Source organism: Paramormyrops kingsleyae, chromosome 10 (genome assembly GCF_048594095.1).
Source record: "Paramormyrops kingsleyae isolate MSU_618 chromosome 10, PKINGS_0.4, whole genome shotgun sequence".
Classification (NCBI taxonomy): Eukaryota; Metazoa; Chordata; class Actinopteri; order Osteoglossiformes; family Mormyridae; genus Paramormyrops; species Paramormyrops kingsleyae.
In genome coordinates this window covers 21,732,625-21,753,920 of record NC_132806.1, presented here as the reverse complement: position 1 = coordinate 21,753,920, position 21,296 = coordinate 21,732,625, and the positions used below count along the sequence as shown (strand labels likewise).

Sequence of the window (21,296 nt, the reverse complement as noted above, 5' to 3'; positions counted from 1 at the left end):
CACAGGACGGAGAACAAGTACCAATTTGGGGAGGGTTTTAGGTCGCCCCCCCCGTGCACAGCAGGTGCGGCAGGCTTTCTGAATGCCAGTTAGGTAACATTGCCGCTCCCTGCCCAGCTTGAGCGTCCTGCTCAGCGTATAATTTGAGTACATCCTGCAGCTCGTGTTCCAGCCCTGCCTGTAGCTCTGGCTCTGCTTTCTCTGAATACCACTTTCCCCGCTTTCCTGTCTCCTGCCGGGTGTGAAATCCATTCGACTGTCTGCCGGGCATGCATGTGTCTCAGTGGCGGCAGCTCGCCTTGGCTGAAGGGGGCGCTGTTTGCCTTCAGCTGACCGCACCTTGGAGTGTGCAGTGCGCTTATAGGTCAACAGGTGCACCAGTTGGAGGGAGAGCTAAATTAGACCAAGCAAAGAATGCAGTACTATATGTGCATGTGCAGTTTTAGGATTTTTGACAGATTTCAAACAAAATTCAACTCTAAATTCTCCATTCCATTACTGAGTTCTTTAAGCAGCAATTTGCCATTGATAAATTAGCCCATAATTATCTTCAGTGGGTCACTAAAAACATGAAAGATGTTTAAATGATGTGATAATTATAAATGTTGTTAGTGTAAGTTGTTTTAAGCAAATTTTATTTCAAACACAGCCTCACACTGTCCTCATACTCCCCCTGCAGCATCCTTCACTGCTCCTACATCATCCCCACTGCACCCTCACACTGTCCCCATACTCCCCCTGCACCATCCTACACTGCTCCTACATCATCCCCACTGCACCCCCACACTGTCCCCATACTCCCCCTGCACCATCCTACACTGCTCCTACATCATCCCCACTGCACCCCCACACTGTCCCCATACTCCCCCTGCACCATCCTACACTGCTCCTACATCATCCCCACTGCACCCCCACACTCCCCCTGCACCCTCCTACACTGCTCCTACATCATCCCCACTGCACCCCCACACTGTCCCCATACTCCCCCTGCACCATCCTACACTGCTCCTACATCATCCCCACTGCACCCCCACACTGTCCCCATACTCCCCCTGCACCATCCTACACTGCTCCTACATCATCCCCACTGCACCCCCACACTGTCCCCATACTCCCCCTGCACCATCCTACACTGCTCCTACATCATCCCCACTGCACCCCCACACTGTCCCTATACTCCCCCTGCACCATCCTACACTGCTCCTACATCATCCCCACTGCACCCCCACACTGTCCCCATACTCCCCCTGCACCATCCTACACACACATTCATACGACAGCGTGACTTTTAGTTGGATGAAAGAAGGAAAGAATGATTCAGGTTATAAGTTCTGGTCTCCATCACCTGTGATCACAGAGCTGCAGCTTGTCCTGGTTGATTTGACATTTAAACGCTAATGCACTAACACCCTGTTACTGCGGCTGGCATTTATTACAAAGAAGTGAAAGATTAATTCACACGAATGCGGACGCGGAGCTGGCATCCGTTTGCTGATGGTTATATGGTGATACCCCTACTGACTGCAGCTAATGCTTAGGGTCATGAGAGAGGTTATGGAAGCACACGTCTGGAGAGTTTAATGGGTATGTGATATTCTTTAAATCATTAGCTTGCAGGGGCTGTGATATAGCTTTTGCTGCTGTGGTACTTTTTTATTGATTCATAAAAAGTTGCTGCTCTGCTTTTATTAGAGTGCCATATCTATAAACCCTGAATTCAGCTCCAAGTAGAAATGATATTATATTTATACAATAGCCTGGTGAAATTATATATTTTGTCATCTTCTAACCACTTATCCTGGTCTGGGACATGGGGGGCCTAGAGCCTAGCCAGGGCATAGGGCTGGTGTACACACAGGAAGGGATTAATCTTTTGTCATTTTATACTTTTATTATTTTTATTCAAATATCAGATATACATTACCTATAGGAGAGCAAAGCTATGATAAGCCATATATGGTTATGTCATATTATTGTTACGGGATAAGTAAACTTAATGACACATTATTGATTAACTCATTCTCCCTGTTCAATAATTAAACACAATAACGTACAAAGAAACACCAGACTACAGCACTTTGTCGGCACAGTTTTAAGCACAATGCTGCCCTGAGGACCGCAGCAGGCATCGGTGGGAATTTCCCGTTTCCCTTTTCCCATGATTTTTCTGAGCGATTCCATTTTGACCTTTGACATCGGGATACAGTTTATCTCGACGGCTAAGTTCGGGGCCACTTAAGGGAATCTCGATGATGAACCGGATAATGCGGTCAGCGTCCTCGGGTCAGTCTGGTGGTATTATGAGAATTAGGGACCACCCAGTGGTGGCCTAGAACAAACAGCAACAATTGTGAAATGCCCCACACAAAACGTTTTGCTAGCTTTCGATCCGGATAAAGGCGCGTCTCAGTAGAAGTGGGGGCAGCCTGTCTGTGGACCGTTTTAAATACAGCGCTTGGCAAACGAGGAGCGCCCAGCCTTACCGTGTTGAGATGTAATTGCTATCTAAAATGAGGTGCTGATGAGGTACTTCGACCTGGGAAAATTGGACTGAAATCCATACTGTAGAATTATTTATAAGTTTATCGTGCGTCGTGCATAATATATTTCTTTTTGTCTTTGCTAGGCAATTTCATAACGCAGTTTTCAATCGAAACAAAAGGGTCTCGTTAAAATGATCGGGGCGTTGTTTTGAAATGAGAGACTCCGCGATTTTCAGTTAGGCTACATGTGTTGTTGAATAAACAATAGTAAATAAATATATATCTAAACAACAAATCAAAATATAATAACAATACAAATTTACTTCTTGGAATCTGCATCTGGCTTCCGTTTTTCATGATTTTTTTGGAGGTGCTGAAATGCAGCCAGCGATCCCTGCGCTCGCACCCCTCCCCCGCAGCCCAGCACAGACACCATCGCGCACAGCAGCAGGCAGAGTAGCGGAGCAAGCGAGAGAGCAGAAGGAAACCGGAGACAGCCGTAGCGAGGAGGAAATTAGGAGGAACAAAGAAAAGCATGGATGTATCAATGAAAAACCGCCTTTATGATGTGTCGGAGAGGATATTTTGGCCCTCTGGCATATAACGGTGTATCCTTCAATGGGCATTTTTAATGTGGTGGCTCGAGGAAAGGTACGGCAAGCTGAAAAGGCGGAAAGCTGATAATCATCCGTCTGCAGATTCTGTGGGCTTGCGATGGCTCGGGCTGGGAGATGTAACAGCATAAAGAAGTATGTGCCTATTTCCATTATTTCCGTATTTTTCTTTTGTGGCCTTGTATCTGGACAAGTACGCTATTCGATTCCCGAGGAACTGGAGGAGGGCGCAGTGGTAGGAGATATTGTGACAGATTTGGGTCTAGATCTACGAAAGATCTCCACCCGTCGGATTAAAATAAATTCGGAAAGCACAAAACGATATTTCAGCATCAATCATAAAAACGGGAAATTGTGTGTCAACGACAGGATAGACAGGGAGACGTTATGCGAGTTTAGTAGCATTTGTATTTTGAGCCTGGAGGTGGTTCTGGAGAATCCTTTGGACGTGTACAATGTGGAGGTGGAGGTGCTCGATGTAAATGATAACGCACCACAATTTCCAAGGGACGAGTACCAACTGGACATTTCAGAATCGACTTTACCGGGAGCTCGGTTCCCTGTTGAAAGCGCGCAAGATGCCGATGATACTTCCAATTCAATACGCCTTTACCGACTCAGTCCCAACGAGCATTTTACGCTCGACTCCAGCAAACCTTCTCCCGGTAATAAAATGATAGAGCTCGTTCTTAAAAAACCACTGGATCGCGAGCAGACCCCTTTTCATCATGTAGTCCTATCCGCCGTTGACGGGGGCACGCCCGCAAAAACTGGCACCGTGAAAATAAACGTGCGTGTGCTGGATGCTAATGACAACGTCCCCGTCTTTGACACCTCCGTGTATAAAGTGAAGTTGCTGGAAAACTCGCCAAAGGACGCATTAGTCATAAAATTAAATGCTACAGACCTGGATGAGGGCTCCAATGGAGAAGTGTACTACTCCTTCAGCAGTTATACCCCAGAGAGGGTGAGGCAGATGTTCAGCATAGACCCTAATTCAGGTGAGATCAGAGTGCGCAACCACGTGGACTTTGAGGAGACGAACTCCTATGAGATGTATGTCCAGGCCATGGACAAGGGCCCATCAGCTGTAGCTGTACACTGCAAGGTGGTTGTGGAAGTGGTTGATGTGAACGACAATGTGCCGGAAATCGTGTTGTCTTCGCTCTCCAGCCCCGTACGGGAAGATGCACGGGCTGACACAGTGGTGGCACTGATCAGTGTAACAGATCGGGATTCGGGTAACAACAAGCAGGTGAACCTGGAGATCTCCCCAGGTCTGCCCTTCAAGATTAAGTCCTTCAGGAACTACTACACCTTAGTTACATCGGCCTTCCTGGACCGTGAGACCGTAGCTAGCTATAACGTAACGCTCAGTGCCACAGATGGGGGCACCCCTCCGCTATCTTCTCAGAAGATCATTCAGGTGGATGTGGCAGACGTGAATGACAACTCGCCGCGTTTCGAGCAGACGTCTTACACCGTCTATGTACCAGAGAACAATGTCCCTGGAGCCTCTCTCTGCACTGTCAGGGCCCTGGATGCGGACGTTAACGAGAATGCCCGCATCACCTACACCGTCCTTAATGACAACAACCATGGCATCCCCATCACGTCTTACGTGGCCATCAGGGCAGACACGGGGGAGGCCTACGCCCTGCGTGCCTTTGACTTCGAGACTCTGCGAGAGTTCCACTTCCAGGTGAAAGCTCAAGATGGGGGCGTCCCGCCACGCAGCCGCGTGGCGACCGTCTACGTCTACGTCATGGACCAGAATGATCACGCTCCCAAAATTGTCAGCCCGCTGGCCAATGGCACGCGACTCACCGAGACTGTGCTGAAAAACGTGGAGGCAGGACACCTGGTGACCAAGGTCACGGCGTACGACGCCGACACCGGCCCCAATGCCTGGCTGCTCTATTCTCTTGAGCAGGTCAGCGAGCCGGACCTCTTCAAGGTGCACGAGCACACAGGCGAGGTCCGCACTACTCGCAAAGTGGTGGAGGACAACTCCACCTTCTTCAGTTTCGTAGTGCTGGTGCGCGATCACGGTGCGCCCCCACTCTCTGCTACCATCACTCTCAATGTGGCTGTGATGGAGGTCCCGCCCAAGCTGACCCCTGACCCCAAGAAGATCATCCGGCCTAATAGTGCACTCTTGTTCTCCAACGTGACCTTGTACCTGATTGTGGCGCTCAGTGCAACGACGTTTGTGTTTCTCCTGACCGTGGTGGTGTTGGCAATCGTGCGCTGCCATGCCTATTGTACTCGGCCGGGGTCCTGCTCCCCCTGCTGTGTTTCCCAGAAAGCCCCGACGGAGGGTACTGCCGGCGGTGCTGGAGCTGCCGGGGGTGGGTCGCAGCCCAATAACAATGTAGTGTTGCGGCGCGACCTCAAGGTGGAGCCGCACTACATTGAGGTTCGGGGCAACGGCTCGCTGACTAAGACCTACTGCTACAAGACGTGCCTGACCGCCACCTCAGGCAGCGATACCTTCATGTTCTACAACACCGGGGTCCCTGGCGGCACCATGGGTTCCGAGCGGTTCTTCACCGGCCAGAGTGGCCAGAGCCAGGTGTTCGTCCGCAGACTCAGCATGCCCGATGCCTCCATCCAGGTGTGTGCACAGCATCAGTTGGGGTCACAGCCACCCTCCTGCGGCCTGGTCATTGTGTCGATTCCTTTTTCACTTACTTTGCTACAGCTGCATATGCAGGCGTTAGTTGCAAAGTCTTCTGGGTATTTATAAGGTTTGAAAAGTTGCACTGTCCTGCTTGGTGCCTGTCGGTTTTTGGTATAATGCCATAATCTGTAAAATATCTATACTTAAAAAAATTATTATTAAATGCATCATTGTTCCTATGGATTGGCTGCCTTGCCCCTTATTTATTCTATTTTTTATATTATTTTTTAAAATCTGTTTCCACTGAGTAATACATTTTATGATAGGTTAAGCTCTGTCACTGGTGAGCGACATGGATGAGCAGCGACCATTAATTCTGATCTCGCTAACAGTAAACAGGGTGGGGTCCTGGGTGCCTTATTCCAGTGAGCAGTAAACCATTTTAGGACAATAAAAAACCCATTTTCATTTATTATGTAGTAGATCTTATCTACAGCAATTTTGTGTAAATCTCATTGTATGCCAGTCCTGGTGAAACATGGTTAATTACCTTTCCTGTCTTGAGATTTAAATCGAAACATTTAAAATCTCTTGTGACCTTATAATTAATTTATTACTGTCACTGTATAAAAATGGATAGAGTGTATTGTAAGGTATCAGTGTTTTTGTAAAATGAATATGCAAGTATGTGAAAATTTGTCTTTCCCTGCGCGTGTGTGTTTTATTGTGTCAAAACTAATTAATGTACAGTGGTGTCCACCAGTCAAACCTTATTTAAGTCAGCTGGTATTCCAGAAAATTTAGTACTCTTTTGTACTGTGCATTTCCATTGCAATTTTTCTAGCCCTTGAAACATTTGTCCTCATAAACAAATGGATGTCCTGAATGAAAAGTAAAACACTTTTTTGTTTTGTCTGTGGGCCTTTAACACTGCTATTTGTCCTGGCTGAGTGTATGATTAATTCAGACGTGTGTCTTGCTCATTGGTCTTCCATTTTCAGCTTTGAAATTACTACTAGGTGTTTGTTCGATGATGTACATCGCCACCGGCATGTGTTTCTATCTGTTTGTCTGCATTAGCCTGTGCCCTGTCCTCCCTCTGTTAGCCTGTGCTGTTCTGTGCTAACAAGACTGTGCAGCCGTGCTTGGCTCCACAGCCACAGCTGTTAATTGTCATGAAGGCAGCCCAGCTATGAATGACTCACCACAGCCGATGTGGGTGTCTGGATGTAATCAAACTGCTGTCGTTATTTACCGTTTGGCTGTTGGAGGGGATGTTCTTAAGCTAAAGCAGTCCTAGCATTTCTGTCGCTGAAATCAGCATGACAAGGATGAATGTTGAAATGCACTCCTTATACAATGAAGATCATTGGTATGCATTTAAAACGTATGTAAATCATCTGCAAAGGCAGGTCTTTAGATAAGCATTTTTCTGTCAGCCTATTTTCGCCTAACATCTTCCTATTAATGTGAGGAGGTGTGGGCGTCGGGGGCTGGGCGGCCAGAGGGAACGCTGTGATTGGTGGTTTTCTGCTGTATCCATGCAAGGTGTGACTGTCAGCAGTCTGAGCTGTGGCTAGGCTCGGTGGTTCTCATCCACTCCTGACAGCGGGCGAGCTGCGAATAAGCCATGTGATGGAGAGAGAGAGAGTGAGTGAGAGCAGGCCTGCCTGATGGAAACGGGAAGGCAGCTCCGTATCGGATTCTGGCTGCGTGAGAGTGAGGGCAGGCCTGCCTGATGGAAACGGGAAGGCAGCTCCGTATCGGTTTCAGAGGCTTGGCCAGCTTGAGGTTTCATAAGACTTCTAGGATTTTCCACAGCACCCAGATGACCTCACAGATTCCACACACACCAGTGACCTGTAGATGGTTAGCATTAAAATCCCATGCCATGTTATATCCACTGGCTCAGAATCAGCTACTGTGTCACATACATTCTCAGAAAAAAGGGAAAAAAAAAATGTACCTTTGCTTGTCATTGGGGCTATACCCTCAGTGGCCTGCCAATTGTACCCTTAGATGTAGATAATTGTACCTTTCATGGTACACAGGTGAACGCTGAGGAACATTTCCATACCACTGATGGTACATTAACGCTGTTTGTACCTTTGGGATGTTTCTCAGGGTCCAATTCCGTACCTTAAAAGGTACAGTTACAAAGGTTCAGCCCCAGTAACAAACAAAGGTACAAATCTTTGCCATTTTTTTTTGAGAGTGTAGTACTAGGAAGCACCTAGTTTGGCCACTTCAAAATTGTATTTTCTCTTTGACTGAGCTGTAATTGCAATGCTCTGACAGCTGTCATTGAATAACATGTTACATTTACCTTCCACAAAGGAGACTCCGAGTAGATGGCCCATCCAAACAGAAAACATGCTAATTCCTAGTTTGATTCTACCTTTTACGACCTCACCAGTAGTTCTGTGTTGTTGCCGTGGCACCTTTTGTCTGATTGCTCAGCTCAAGGCTGCTGCCAAATGTGAAGATTTAGCTGCATTGGCACCCACAGTACTAATAAAGGATTGGCCATAGTCACGGAGATACTCAATTACAGACTGAAGGATGGTACTGATGGAAACTAGCCAACTGTATGCTAGGAGGTGGTTTTGATTAGCTGAGACAACCAATCACAGACCTAATGAGATATACATTAGTGCATTTTAATCGCAACTTAACTGCCCGATGTAAAAGCTTTCTGCCAGGGAGGCTTTAGGGCCGTGTGATGCGTGTGTGAAAGAGCAAGTTGAGTCAGCTACCGCTCTTTAATCCTGCCTGATATGGATTAGAGTGGTAAAGAGCTTATCTCCCAAAGTCATCGTGCTGATGAAGGGCATCGACGCGAACTGGCCATGCCCTCTCAGCGCCTCTGTCTTAATAGACGTCAGGATTCTACATCGCTATCCCTTGCTAATTTAAAGCACGTTGTCTGATGTGTGAAGACCACAGAAAGACACACTTGTTTGTCTCTCCATTGATGTTTCGTCCATCTTCTCTTGCAGCCAAAGCCTCCAAGTGCAGACTGGAGATACTCGGCCTCCTTAAGGGCGGGAGTGAAAAGGTAAGGATTTTAACTTTATCTTTAGTACAGTGCCAGCTGTGTTTTACTTTTGCAGACTCAAGCAATAGACCTCTTCTGACCTCCTTCCCGTGGTCCACAGCTAGCAAATACCGATCCACTGCAAACTCTTAGCCAGTCGTGTGTGGGACATAGTAATAATGTCTATGTAGCCGTGGGCTCAAAGTGCTACTGCCATCCCAAGCTATGGAAAGCTCCCAGGATACCGGGTGAGTTAAAGCCCACGAGCATCGGCTTCCACCAGTGCAGGCCCAGTTGAAAGAGCATTCGCACGTAAACGCCGAGCAATTTGCAGTGAAATGCGGTCACTGAAGCTCGTGCTCTGAACGTGGAAAGCCGATTCGCAATTATGGCAGGCTAGCTAAAGCGCAGCAACCCCGACCTGATCGCATGCGGAGGAAAATGGGTCATGTGTGGTGGCGCGTCCCCTGGGAGCCGCTTACCTGAGCCCGCTGAGAGGCCGCTGGGGCTGGTGGACTCCCCCAGCTTGAGCTCGGTGGGGCAGCCCCACACAGTAAACCACAATGCAAGATAATTCATCATGTTCTTAGCAGCTGTCTGTAAGCATGACCCTTAATTTCTGTTTGTGTTCTGTTGTCTGTTCTTTCTACCAATTAATTCTCTGTTAATTTTGAACAACTCTAATACAGATGTCTTAGTGTCAGGAATCCTGTCCATGCTTTCGCAGCGTAAGATTATCCTTGTCATGGCAATAAAGCAATTTGAATTTTATGTTGAGAGACAGGGAAGGGGTGGGAGAAGGGAGTCAGTGAGACAACAAGCCTGCATGATCTGCATGTACATGTGCCCCCCCCCCCGTGTCACAGGCCCCGCCCCCTAAGCCACACCCACTCTTTGTTTTTCTGCGGTTGAGTGCACAGGATCATGCGCAGCTCTTACTGAGGGCTTTCAGACATACCCTATGCCCCGTTTCACAGTCATTCGTTGTCCTTAAATTTCCAGTTGAATTGTCGGTTCACATGTATCTCTGCAATATGCCGCAATGTACATTTTGAATTCTAGTAATTATAAGTAGTCAAAGCATTTTATTAGTCATCATAACTCTGGTTGTTCATCCTTAGATGAAAGGTTTTTTTGAAGGATAAGCAGACTTCAATCATCCGCATTTTTTTTTTTCCCATCAACCTATTTTCCTTCTTCACAATTTCCCTTTGTGACCTCGCTCTCTCCTTCCTTAGTCTGAGTCAGGGGGGCAAATCTCATCCACGAAGGGCCGGTGTGTATGCAGGTTTTTGGGGTAACCTTTAGGTCAGCTGCTCAAACCCAGGTGTGAGGACTCATAAGCCAGTCAGTTCTCTGAGTTCTAATCATATTAGGGAGTCGCAACGAAAACCCGCACGCACAACAGCCACATTCGATTAAGATCGCCTACTCTTTGATTGCGTTGATTCACTTCAGCTCGGCTGCAGTCTCACCCTACAGGATTCCCTCTGGGGCTGAGTCTGATGCAGGCGTCTGAGATGAGATAAGCCAGAAGAGACAGCTGGTGATAGAGCTGCAACTATGACCATAGAGTTACTGCCCATTCCGGTGTCACTCATGCAGCCAAAGTCGCCAATTATTAAATGCACAGCACCAGGCCGTGCTGCTGATCGCACATGTAAATGGCCGTCTCAGTCTGATGCGGAGGGCCGACTATTACAGAAGATAAGGGGAAGCTCTGCAAAGCGGCAGCTTTACCCAAGGCAGAAATGAAGTAGTGAGTAATCCCAAGTCAAGCCCTGTGTGGGCTCCAGATTTTCAGAGGAAGTAAAATGTTGAGCAGAGTATTACCGAAGGGGAAGATCAGTGTTTGTTTTATTCCACTGGGCTGGGGTTACACCACTGAGCTATGAGCTTATGAGTCTGAGAGGCCTTGTGTTTCTGTTTTGGATTTTGGCTGCATATTCACACAAGGCTAAGTCATAGGATAGACTCAACTTAAATCTCCTAAGTCGCAAACACTCTGCTTTTACAAAGCAGATCTTGTCCCTGGGAGAACAATGTAACGAAGCGGCATAATTTCAGACGTCGCATGTATACTGGAAGCCTTACGCAGGACCTGCATGGGACTGCACCGCTGGTAATTGGATTATGGGTTATAGAGACAGTGCCATGGTTAAAAAAAATATATATATATATATATATAAAGTCATGGGAAGCAGGACAAGCAGAAATGGAAATTGCTGGAAGTAATGGTGGCGTCTGTGTAGGAAAATCTCACAGGGATCGTACAGCTGCATGAGGGAAAAAATCACCAGAAAAAGTAGCTTGGAGGCAGAACATCTCCACAGGTGAGAGTAGATGCTGAACTAGGAAAAAAATTAAAAAGCAAAAGCTGAAAACAGCTATACAGGAACATTATGATGTGAGGGATCTATCAACAGAAATTGAAAAATGCTAATTAAATTAGATATATTAGCACACTGGCCGCCATGTAAATGCAAAATTATTAAATATAAGACGATAATTAGCCATTATTCTTTGGAATGTCACTTGGAGTAGCTTTGTGCTGTTTCAAAGCAGTCCGTAGACAAATCAATTTCCTTTCTTTTACATGCTGCCTGGCCTCTCAGGGCAAGGTGTCACAGCTGTTAAATTAACAAGACAACTGCAAAATATTAGCCGTTCCTTTTCTGTAATAACATTTGTTTTATTGATTTTTTTAATGTCTAATCTCATAGGTATATGATTTGACAAAGCCACAAACATATTACTATAAATGATGTATTTGTGAGATATATTTAACTAAATCTTAAGTGAACCAAACCTTTGTGTGCCCTTCTGTACTGCATTATAGTGGGCTTCCCTTTGTATGGACAGAAATACACATGGCTAACCCTCATTTGGGGGGTCTTACACTGATGGCCAATAGATTGAAATCTGAATATGAAAATTAATAAAAAATAGTGATTCGGAATATCAATTTTATTGATTTAATATAACATCAATAAAACCTTTTTTTTGTTGTGGTTGCTTCCAAACCTTGCAAACATCACCAATGGTTTCTGATTGTAACATTCTTCCTACATCTAAACCACAACGAAAGCAATGCCAGTTCATCTTCCTGTGCACCCATTTGAACTGAGGAAAGCAAGCAAGTTGCAGTTTGCTGTCCAGATTTCTTTTTGTAAGCTTTATCACACGCTGTTCCCAAAACTCAAACAAACAAGCTTACTGATATAATCGTGTAATTGCTTCATATCCAGTGTGATTTCACTCAATGCCATCAGATCCCATTGTGACTTTTATGCCTCATTATTCCTTTATGCCTTGTCCGCTATTAATAATGTCTCCTAAACCTTCTGTAGCTCTCTTCTTGTCTCCTGTGCTTCTATTGTGGCCCCAGTAATTGAGTAGTTATTTACTATTGTTGATATTACATGTATGTGCTTTGAATTGACTAACATCGCCTTTCTGAAGACTGGGCACCATTAACTAGTTAGAATGGTCACTGAGGCAAATGCTGCACCTTTGGGAATTAATTATGTGGCCTGACAGGCTGCAGTGCTGCAGTTCTCTTGTTAGATTCTTCCAGAAGGTTGTCTGGCACTATGACTCAGTTCTCACTTACCATGTTATTACTACATACCTCATGATTTATGACTTTTTAGCTTTTCCCACATTTTTTGCCCACGTTTCCCCAGTGATTTAAGTCCCCGATACAGACACCACGCAGTTTATGTAAGGCAGAGGATCCACTGCTTTATTAAATAACAAAATAATTTTCTCAATAAAGGTAAATTATTTTGAACCTAGCGCCATAATAATTGCTGTCATATTGCCAATCCCTATTCCTAAAAATATTTAGAAAAGACATGGGCTACTGGCATTAATCTCTCGCTTAATGTCCTGCTGGATACAGAGAAGTAGATGTTCTGTCATTTTTCCTCGGAAGAGGCGATGCAGTTTTCACAAGAAGGCATTGCAGTAGGTGTACTAAGGTAAGATCACACATATACATCCCTAGAGGAGAGTCCATTTAAATTAATTTGATCTTTTTATGAGTTATTCCAGCTCGGACAGTGAACAGAGCCTAAATAGAGATCTTATTTGGGTTAAAGGTTTAACAAATGGTGGAGAGAAGTATGAACCAAACTCAGCCACTTCATCTTCAACCCAAGGGTTGTTCACTGACACACAACATGGACGTTAGATTTTGGAAAGGTAATGTAGGTCTGATTGTCTTGGGTGACAGAAATCTGTTTTCTATTATTATTAAATATGTACATGTTTAAATATGTACATTAATGAATGAATGGGTTTGTCACTTGACTCTACCCTGTCAGTGGATGTTCATGTCCCGCTTACATTTTATACTTGGTTTCAGATGGTACTTGGAATCGGTTTACCAGTCTCCATTACTTGCCGGCTGCTTTTCTAGTAGATGCATTTTCTGACTACAGTATAATAGATCTTCTGGGTAGCGACTCAGGTTTGCTAAACTATACAAAAGCATTTTGAAATTAGAAAAAAAAAATCACTGGAGTCATGCACAATACTCCGGAAATTTGATTAAAACGCCCAGCACAGTTAAGCACTAAATCTCACCAAATGGCCAACTGACCGACAGCATAAGCACACAGACTGGCCAGCTACTAAATACATACAGCTTCTTTGATAATGATCTGCATGGATATAGTATATAACAGTTCAGCTGCTAATAGCTAAAAGTCTTTCTATGCTGTATGAACAATGACCCACAAACAACTGCTAACCTTGTTCAACCAAGGGTGTGCGTGCCATTATCCACTGACCTCACACAACAGATTACCAGTAGCATACAAACAGGGTGATCATTTTCCTGCAAAACCTTCTCTATATGCTATATACTAACTAAGGCACAGAACCAGACTGACTGTTAATCGCTTATTGCATAAAACCTAAATGCACTACTAAAAATGGTGAACTCTAACACCGATACATGATCAGGTTAATCATTTTCTGCACAGAACCTGCCTTGTGCCCTTTGCATTAATAAGGTCACTGCTAAATGTATGCAGCCTCTTGCATATGCTCCGTATTAACAGCTGCACAGCCAGGCTAACCTCTAACTTCACATAGTCTTTCTTTAGACTGGACTGCACAGAACCACATGCGTCTCTGCAGAGATGGTGCACCAGTATGCTAATGTGCAGGGATAAAGTAGGACATGAAGAAAAATAGGTCTGCTGTAATTCTTAAAGGCCGGGGTGGGGCTGGGAGCAGGTGCATTTTTTTTAGTGCCATGACAAGGTGTGTCATCTGCTCATCCTCCCTAAAACAGACAGCCGGCCAGAATGTAGCAGATGGATGGAGCATGGGGAGGCGGGGCCGTGGAGGACTGTAGGTAGAGTCTCTCTCTGAGGGCTCAGCAGGGTCTTCTAGAGGGTATATGGTCACATGATAGTATTTCAGGAGCTCCAGTCTGGCGCTGAAACGGAGACACGTGGAGTGTAGCAGATAAGCATCAATACCTCTGTCCATAATGAACTCAATTTTAAATTAATGTATTCACTTGAAAGCATTTTTGAATACCTGTATGCTAATGTATTAAATATTAGCTTATCACATTCATAACTGTCCATTAAATAAACACATTGAACAAAGACTTCAGCTTTAATTTGTGTATTGTAAGCTTCCTCATATGAGCTTCAGTGCTAGCAGTAGCCTTTTGTATTTCATATTCCGTGTAAGTACACTGTCTGGCTTTGCTTTTACATTTTTCTGCATTCATTTCTGCTCCGCAGGTGTAAATTAATGGCGGGTTTGGGGAATCCCCTTTACCCAAACATTCGGACAGTAATTCCAGCATTGCTTGGTACACGGGTGACTAAACAGAGGGAGGCAACCCTTCAGCTTTTGACGCTTTGTAATTTTATTCATTTTTGATGACATATGATTGAAGCAGTGTCATACAACCTATCATTAACAATGCAATGTTAAAGTCACTGCTGAGGGTAGAATTGGCGTGATTTTTTTTTCATGAGCCAATCATCTGGTTAATGCAGTGTTTCCCAATCCGGCCCTCGGGGACCCACAGACAGTTCATGTTTTTGCTCCCTCCCAGCTCCTGTCTGGGAGGGGAGCAAAAATGTGTACCATCTGTGGGTTCCCAAGGACCAGATTGGGTAACACTGGGTTAATGTCCTCCAGCCATCCTGGCCTCCACATACAGATCTGTAGTCCTGCAGTAGGTGTGTAAATGTCTGAAGTTGTGGTTTGATTGTATGTAAGTCTACCTGTACTGTTGCTGTTTCCTTGTAGTTCTGTCCACATGGAAGAGTCCTCAGTCCTGCAGGGAGCTCATGGTGTTTTGGTCCAGAACTGGCCCACTGTATCCAGCGGAAGTGGAGGTAAGAATGACCACCCGGCACCTACTGGACCTACACTGTCAAACTGGAGCTAAAGACTAGATAATCCTGAATAAAACTAGACAGGCACTGTGTAACAATAAAATAACTGACAAAGAACTGCTAGTGTTGATTAACATGCTATGCAGTCTAAAGGCTGATGATGATATGGACAAATTAGTCAGTGAATTTTGGGATTTTGTTTTAAAGAAGATTCTGGGGCTGTAGAGACTTAAGATCATATTTTGCACACAGTGTAACTGGCATCAGCAATAACAGCAGTACCACTGGCTTCCAAAATTGAACTCAGTTCAATTTGTTTTCTATTCTTAGTATTTACCAGTTGCTTTAAAGTGTTTAGTATATAAATTGCAGATATATACAGCACGTTTATAATGCATTAAATTCAGCGTGTTTAGTCATGACGACACTGATGTCATTCACCTCCAGATGCAATCATTTTAATTAGTCTGGGATCTGATGCGTCCTGCTCCTGCGGAGGTCTTGAAAACCAGTTTCCTTGTAGAAATAGTAGAATTTTATACCTCACTTGCTTTTGATGTAGTTTCTGCACATCACTAGAAAGAGGGGCTCACCTCATTTGAGACTCCAGCAAGGTCAATATCTGTTGAGGTTATCGTAGTCATTTTAGTGGTAGTGATAAAATATTTAACATCGGTAGATGAGGAAGAAGATAGGTAGCAGAGCCTAGAGGTGACCAAAGCAATTATTTCTGCAATGAATGATTAATTTAAGTAATTACATGGGTGTTAATAATTCTGAGTACAGACATTTAGTGTTACAAATCGCTGTTGCTAGTAATAATCCATTTACAAAGTGAGGTCTTTGCCTTCAAGGCCGGCGGAGCAGAGGTGTTGACAAACTGCCCAGGCAGCGTCAGCAGTATCAGACCATCGATTCTATGCTCAGTCTTGCCCAGTAGTTTTCACCACAGTTGGCATCAACGGGCTTCCCACCCCCCAGGCTGCAGGTGACTCAAAGCAGCTGGGCGTTTCACCAGAATGATGAAGATCTCCGCCTTAGTGAGAAATAACTGGGCTTTAACTGACAGGCTTTTGGCTGAGCTGGTGGGGGAGATACACCCCCCCCCCCCACACACACACACTCACACAGACAAAGTAGTTACAGGGATGAATATTGGGGTAGGCTAGGCGGGGCTTGTTTACATTGCAACCACATGCAGTGGCAAAGATATAAACTGGTATCCTCCCTATTGGACAGCAAATGCTTATGTGAGGTAGCTGGTCCACTGGCCCTCAGGAGGAGGAAGACTGTTGCTAGGGGAGCAGTTTCACTGCTCGGAAACATCACTGGCTCTGGAAAAGGAGCCCCTCCTAGACCCTGGAGATGCAGTTTCCATAGCAACCATTCATGCCATGAGCTGATGGGGTGGGGGGGGGGGGTGAGCGAGGAATACAGCGATGCAGTGAGACAGGGAGTGGAGGCAGAGGCAGTGATAATGCATAAGCGACAGTGACCTACATATCCACTTGTTCAGGGCGACAGTGACAGGTCTGCTGCTGGTTGATGTTTAACTCTGGCTTGTGTTCTGACAGGTGTCGGGTATCAGCAACACCTCTCACCTGCAGTGGGGTCAGGGAAGAGGGGGAGGCACAGGGGTCCGTGGGAGGAGCTGGAAGACTAGTGGTGCGGTGTCTGTCGAGTGTGGATGTGTGCATTATGTAAGCAGCGCCCTTCCGGCTGGATGACAAGGCAGCACAGGCGATGCATCCATCTGCGTACTGTGCCGGAGATGTGGATGCCGGAGATGTGGATGAGGATAGTGAGCGATGAGGATGCCATAATGACATCCGTCAAAGTGTCTGACTCTCTGACACCTGTAGGATGCGATCTGTTCTGCCTTCTAGTAGAGTGGCACCTGTTCTTAAGGCAGAGGACCTGGTCTTGAGGTTCAGTTCTGGAGCTTACACTCCATCCAGCAAGCTGTACCTCTGAGCCTGAAAAAATGCACGTTCACCACGTCCCCAGTCTCTCCAACCCTCTCTTGTCTCCCTCACTCTCCAAAATCCTTCTCTTCTCTCCACCTCTTTGCCCTTCCTTCCTCCCTTCCCCCTTTCCCAATTAGAGTGACCTGACTTGTGTAAGGATTTTAGGCAGCTGGGACTGCTTGCCCCTCTTAGATCTTACAGGAAGAGCAGTGCAGCGAAAAAATACAAGCTGAAAAAGATCTGGAAAGTTCCGCATGCGTAAATTAATTATATGCAGGGATTTGATCTAGTTTTCATGGACACTTATTAGCAGGGATAGCTTTGTTTTAAATACTAATGTAGAAGGGCTACCAGTAAAAAGACCAAACCAGCGAATCAAAAAAGAAACAAATGTGTGCAAAGGACTAATAGGGTTGGGTGGAAGATCTGGGCACGGTACATGAACATCTTTGCTGACAATTCCTCGGTGTCTGTACAACAAAAAGGAAGAGCGCCGGAATGATCCCACCTAAAGTGCAACAAGGTAGAGCTGCCAAGGGAGATGTTCGTGGGAGTTTAACTTACACAAAAATGTTCTTAGGACAGAATGAAAGGTGATTGGGTCAGAGAGATAACCAATGAAATTGCAGAGAGGGTGGGTGGTTGGTCCCACCTTCTCTAGTTACTTGGTTATCTTTCTGAACCAATCAGAACTTTTTTGTAACACTCCCATGAGCAAGGGGCACAGGTGCGAACAAGCACTTCATGCACTGCTGAGAACCCAAAACACGGGTGCAGGTCTGAGGACAGAGCTCTGGTGAATGGGGAATGAATGGGCGGATCAGGGCTGAATGGGTGGGGTCCTCCCTGTCTGTGCACGGTGAGCCCCTCTGCTCAGTAAACAGGGAGGCCGTCCTGTTAGCAGCACACTGAGCAGTGGCATGGAGTGGAGAGGCACCGTGGGGAGCACAGGGCTGGCAGAAAGGGGGTATCTCTGTGGGATTTGGGTGGCGGGCAGAGAAGCCTCCAGGGACTGTGGGGTTGGTTGCATAAGCTGTATCTGTCCTGCCTTGTCTCCGCTGAAAATTGCACACCGCCATGTCTCTGGAGATTACCCTGCACTACGGTTTTACAGCCAATTACCCCTCACTGCCATGTCACGGCACATCATCCTGCCCCACCGCGTAGCGACAGGCTGCCCTGCGCTGCCATGTCCCCGCACGCCTGCCGTTTCCGAGTCTGGGTGTGAAGGACGCCAGCCAAGACTCACGGCCATAGTGTCCCTTGCCTGTGGCCCCTGGGGTGCCAACCATAAGGGAAAAGTCACTGGAGCCGTGCTTGGTCATCCATGCTAAAGCCAGAAGCACAATTTAGACTTTAAATGCAGCAGAGGTGGATAGTTCAGGTCTAGAAAGTAAAAGCCCAGACCAAGAATTTGAGACAAGATTGGTCTCAAACAATTAGTTGAGTATAAAGAGTCACAGAGTACTCAACTAGCTGGTTGAAACAAAATCTTGGTCTGGATTTTTACTTTCTGGACCTGAACTATCCACCTATGAAATGCAGGTTGACCATCACTCAAAGTGTGTGTAGCTGTACCTGTTTTTCCCTCAGTACAGCTGTCTAGTTGTGGTGATAGTCTTAGCGTCATTAATCATGACCGTCCTTCCGCACTGCTTGGAGCTTTAAGCTAATCACAGGTCTGGGCTTCTCTCTTTTGTGGTCGGCCCCTTTTCCATGACCTCCCGGTCCGCAAGAATGGAAGCTGAGTTTTTTTTTGCCTTTTGTTTTTCATTGCTGGCTGATTCACATCCCCAGCTCCAGCATGACCACATACGAATGAGCGCTTATTGTACGACTTGTGAGAGGTCGGCAGGATTCGCGAGCACAGGCTCGGCGCGTTTAAATCCTCACGTGTGACATCGTGTAGCGCCGCAGTGCTTTTCTAAACCACGCTAGCCTTCCGGATCGCCCTACCTCTGTGTCCCAGCCTCCCGTGTTATATAACCCCCCCCCCCCCACCCCCACTCTGCCATGCCTCTGAATCGACTGGCATAAATGAATAATGCAGGCTGCAAGATGAAGACTTGCACTGATTTTTTTGCTACGGTGGGCAATTTCTGGAACCTTCAGCTGCGCCGAGCGCCTCAGCCTTGTGCACCAGATAGGCGCTTTATCTTTTATGAGCTCCGGAAAATCTCCGCAATCGCTCAGAGTGACCTCGGCACGCCTACCTCTGATCACGAGGGGGGGGGGGGACAAAAGCAGTAATGATATTAAAACTGCGTGGGCTGTGGCTGCCTGTCCTCCAGGACTGTGGCGCTCTGCTAACCCAAAGGTCAGTGAGAGGAAGGGTGGAGTGGAGCCGCGCACTGCAACAGCGATCGGCAAATCAGATCGCGGCGGATGGAATGTGTTCGCCTGCACTGGGCGAGGCATTGGCTCTTTGTTACCAGCCTGCCAGGGAGAAGTGAGGGGGGGGGGGGTGAGTGGAGGCAGACTCGACTAAAGGGCCCCCTGGGGCGCAGATGGTGGCCTGTTTCCTCATTGTATCAACCCTGCCACACGACACACTCAGTCCTGGCCTCACCCCTTCTCACCCCCCCGCCCCTGCTCTGTCGTTTCTTTTTTCTTTTCTCTCTGTTTATCCCCCTTGTATGTTTTTCTTTGTCTCCTCCTCTCTGCTTCCTTTTCTCTCCTCTAATTAAATATTTGATTTCGAATCACGATGTCATGGATTCACAGAAAAGCGGCATTTGCATTTCAATATCGACGCGTGCAGCCGTCAAAAATCACGCAGCAAACAGCGATTATGAAGGATAATGACAGAACGGCTTGAATAAACGACACAAAGCAAAGAGAAGACTGCCACCATTGTCTTTAGCAGAAGCTTGTGTGCGTGAGGTGTGTGGATCGGTTTGTCCTGTTTTCCAGGGGTAAATTTTGCTATATTGTGGGAGGTAAATTTACAAGAGAGTAAAACCTGAATAACTGTTCATTCCAGGCATAGTCATTGAACAGTTTTTTTCGTTGTGAGGATTGTGACCCAAAATTGCGTTAAAATGATAGCGAGGGTTCCCGCTGTATTTGGGTGTGGCCCTGCACACCGAAAGCGAGGAAAAGAGAGGACAGCAGGGATTGTGGAAGTGCAGCTCCTAGGAGAGGGAGGGGGGCGTTCTTTAATGCTCCGCCAAAGGGAGACCAAGCAGCCTGAATTGGGCGGGGGCTGGGGGGAGGGGGGGGATCGTCAGTTTCTCTGACAGCAACATAAAGCATCAGACAGTCAGTCCTTCTCTCCTTGTCCCAGACACTGGTGTTGATTAAAGGATATGAAGGGTGTGATACTAGGGATGAAGCGCGATGGTCTCAAAGTCATCTTGTTCCTGCATTTCATACATCGTCCCTCTGCCCTCTTCAGTAACCTGCTAATCTGGTTGTCTTACTGATAATCTGACTTCTAATGTAGCCTGCTAGCTTTATCTGGTAATTGAACCCACACTCTTCTAATCACGTCGACTGGACTGGTGGTCCATCTATCTGCATTCTGACTATTTTTTTCTGGACAGGGGGCCGCGAGGGGCTGCGGAGCTCATCCCAGGCAGCATATGATTAGGGGCTTTACAATTATGGAGACCTAGACTTTCCAGAAGAAGAAGTCCAAGAAAAATCTTTTTCATAATCAGATCGACTTTTTTCTATAGTATGATAATCTTTTCATGTAACTTTTGTCTTTATATTTTTTCTTGTGAGTCAATGTTTTTCTTCACTTAGTAAATAACATTTAACAGTTCTCTCTCATTTGTGGCTTACAAATTTTGACAAAAAAACTTACTGTCTGCTAAAGCCCAAACAAAAGCAATATTTTGCAAGACTCAGAAAAAGCTCCCTTTGTCTCCATAATGTCGAGCCACACCTCTATAACTGCATCTTTGAGTGCTAAGTGCCACAGATGCAAATTATGGGGGCTCAGTCTCGCCTCATGGAGAAGAAATGAATAACTGCAGGGGATGAAGGCCAAGAATAAGGAGTAAGCACAGCAGCAATTTCTGAAAGACCAGTTAAAGGGGGCTGAAGCTTGATCCCTTGTGTTTTTCTGCAGTTCTTTTTCCTGATGTTAGGGTTATGCTAAGATTTGGGTTAGCCAGCGGCTATGGTGCATAATTTTTACACTGGTTACTTTTGTGTGTTCATGCTGCTCCATGAGGTTCATGAAGCTTAT

At 46.1% G+C, this 21,296-nt stretch overlaps 1 protein-coding gene across 10 annotated transcripts in view; it reads left to right on the top strand.

Moving 5' to 3' along the window:
- Window positions 1-21,296, top strand: part of LOC111859847 (protocadherin alpha-C2-like) — a 136,488-nt gene that overhangs the window by 108,591 nt on the left and 6,601 nt on the right. For 8 of the 10 annotated variants that reach the window (XM_072717503.1, XM_072717504.1, XM_072717502.1 and 5 more), the window contains exons 2-3: window positions 8,720-8,778; window positions 15,043-15,131. In XM_072717503.1, coding sequence (XP_072573604.1) covers window positions 8,720-8,778; window positions 15,043-15,131 — 148 coding nt within the window. Of the gene's footprint in view, window positions 1-2,189; window positions 5,715-8,719; window positions 8,779-15,042; window positions 15,132-21,296 lie in introns of those variants that run through there. The other 2 variants (XM_023842889.2, XM_023842888.2) reach the window with 2 other exon arrangements.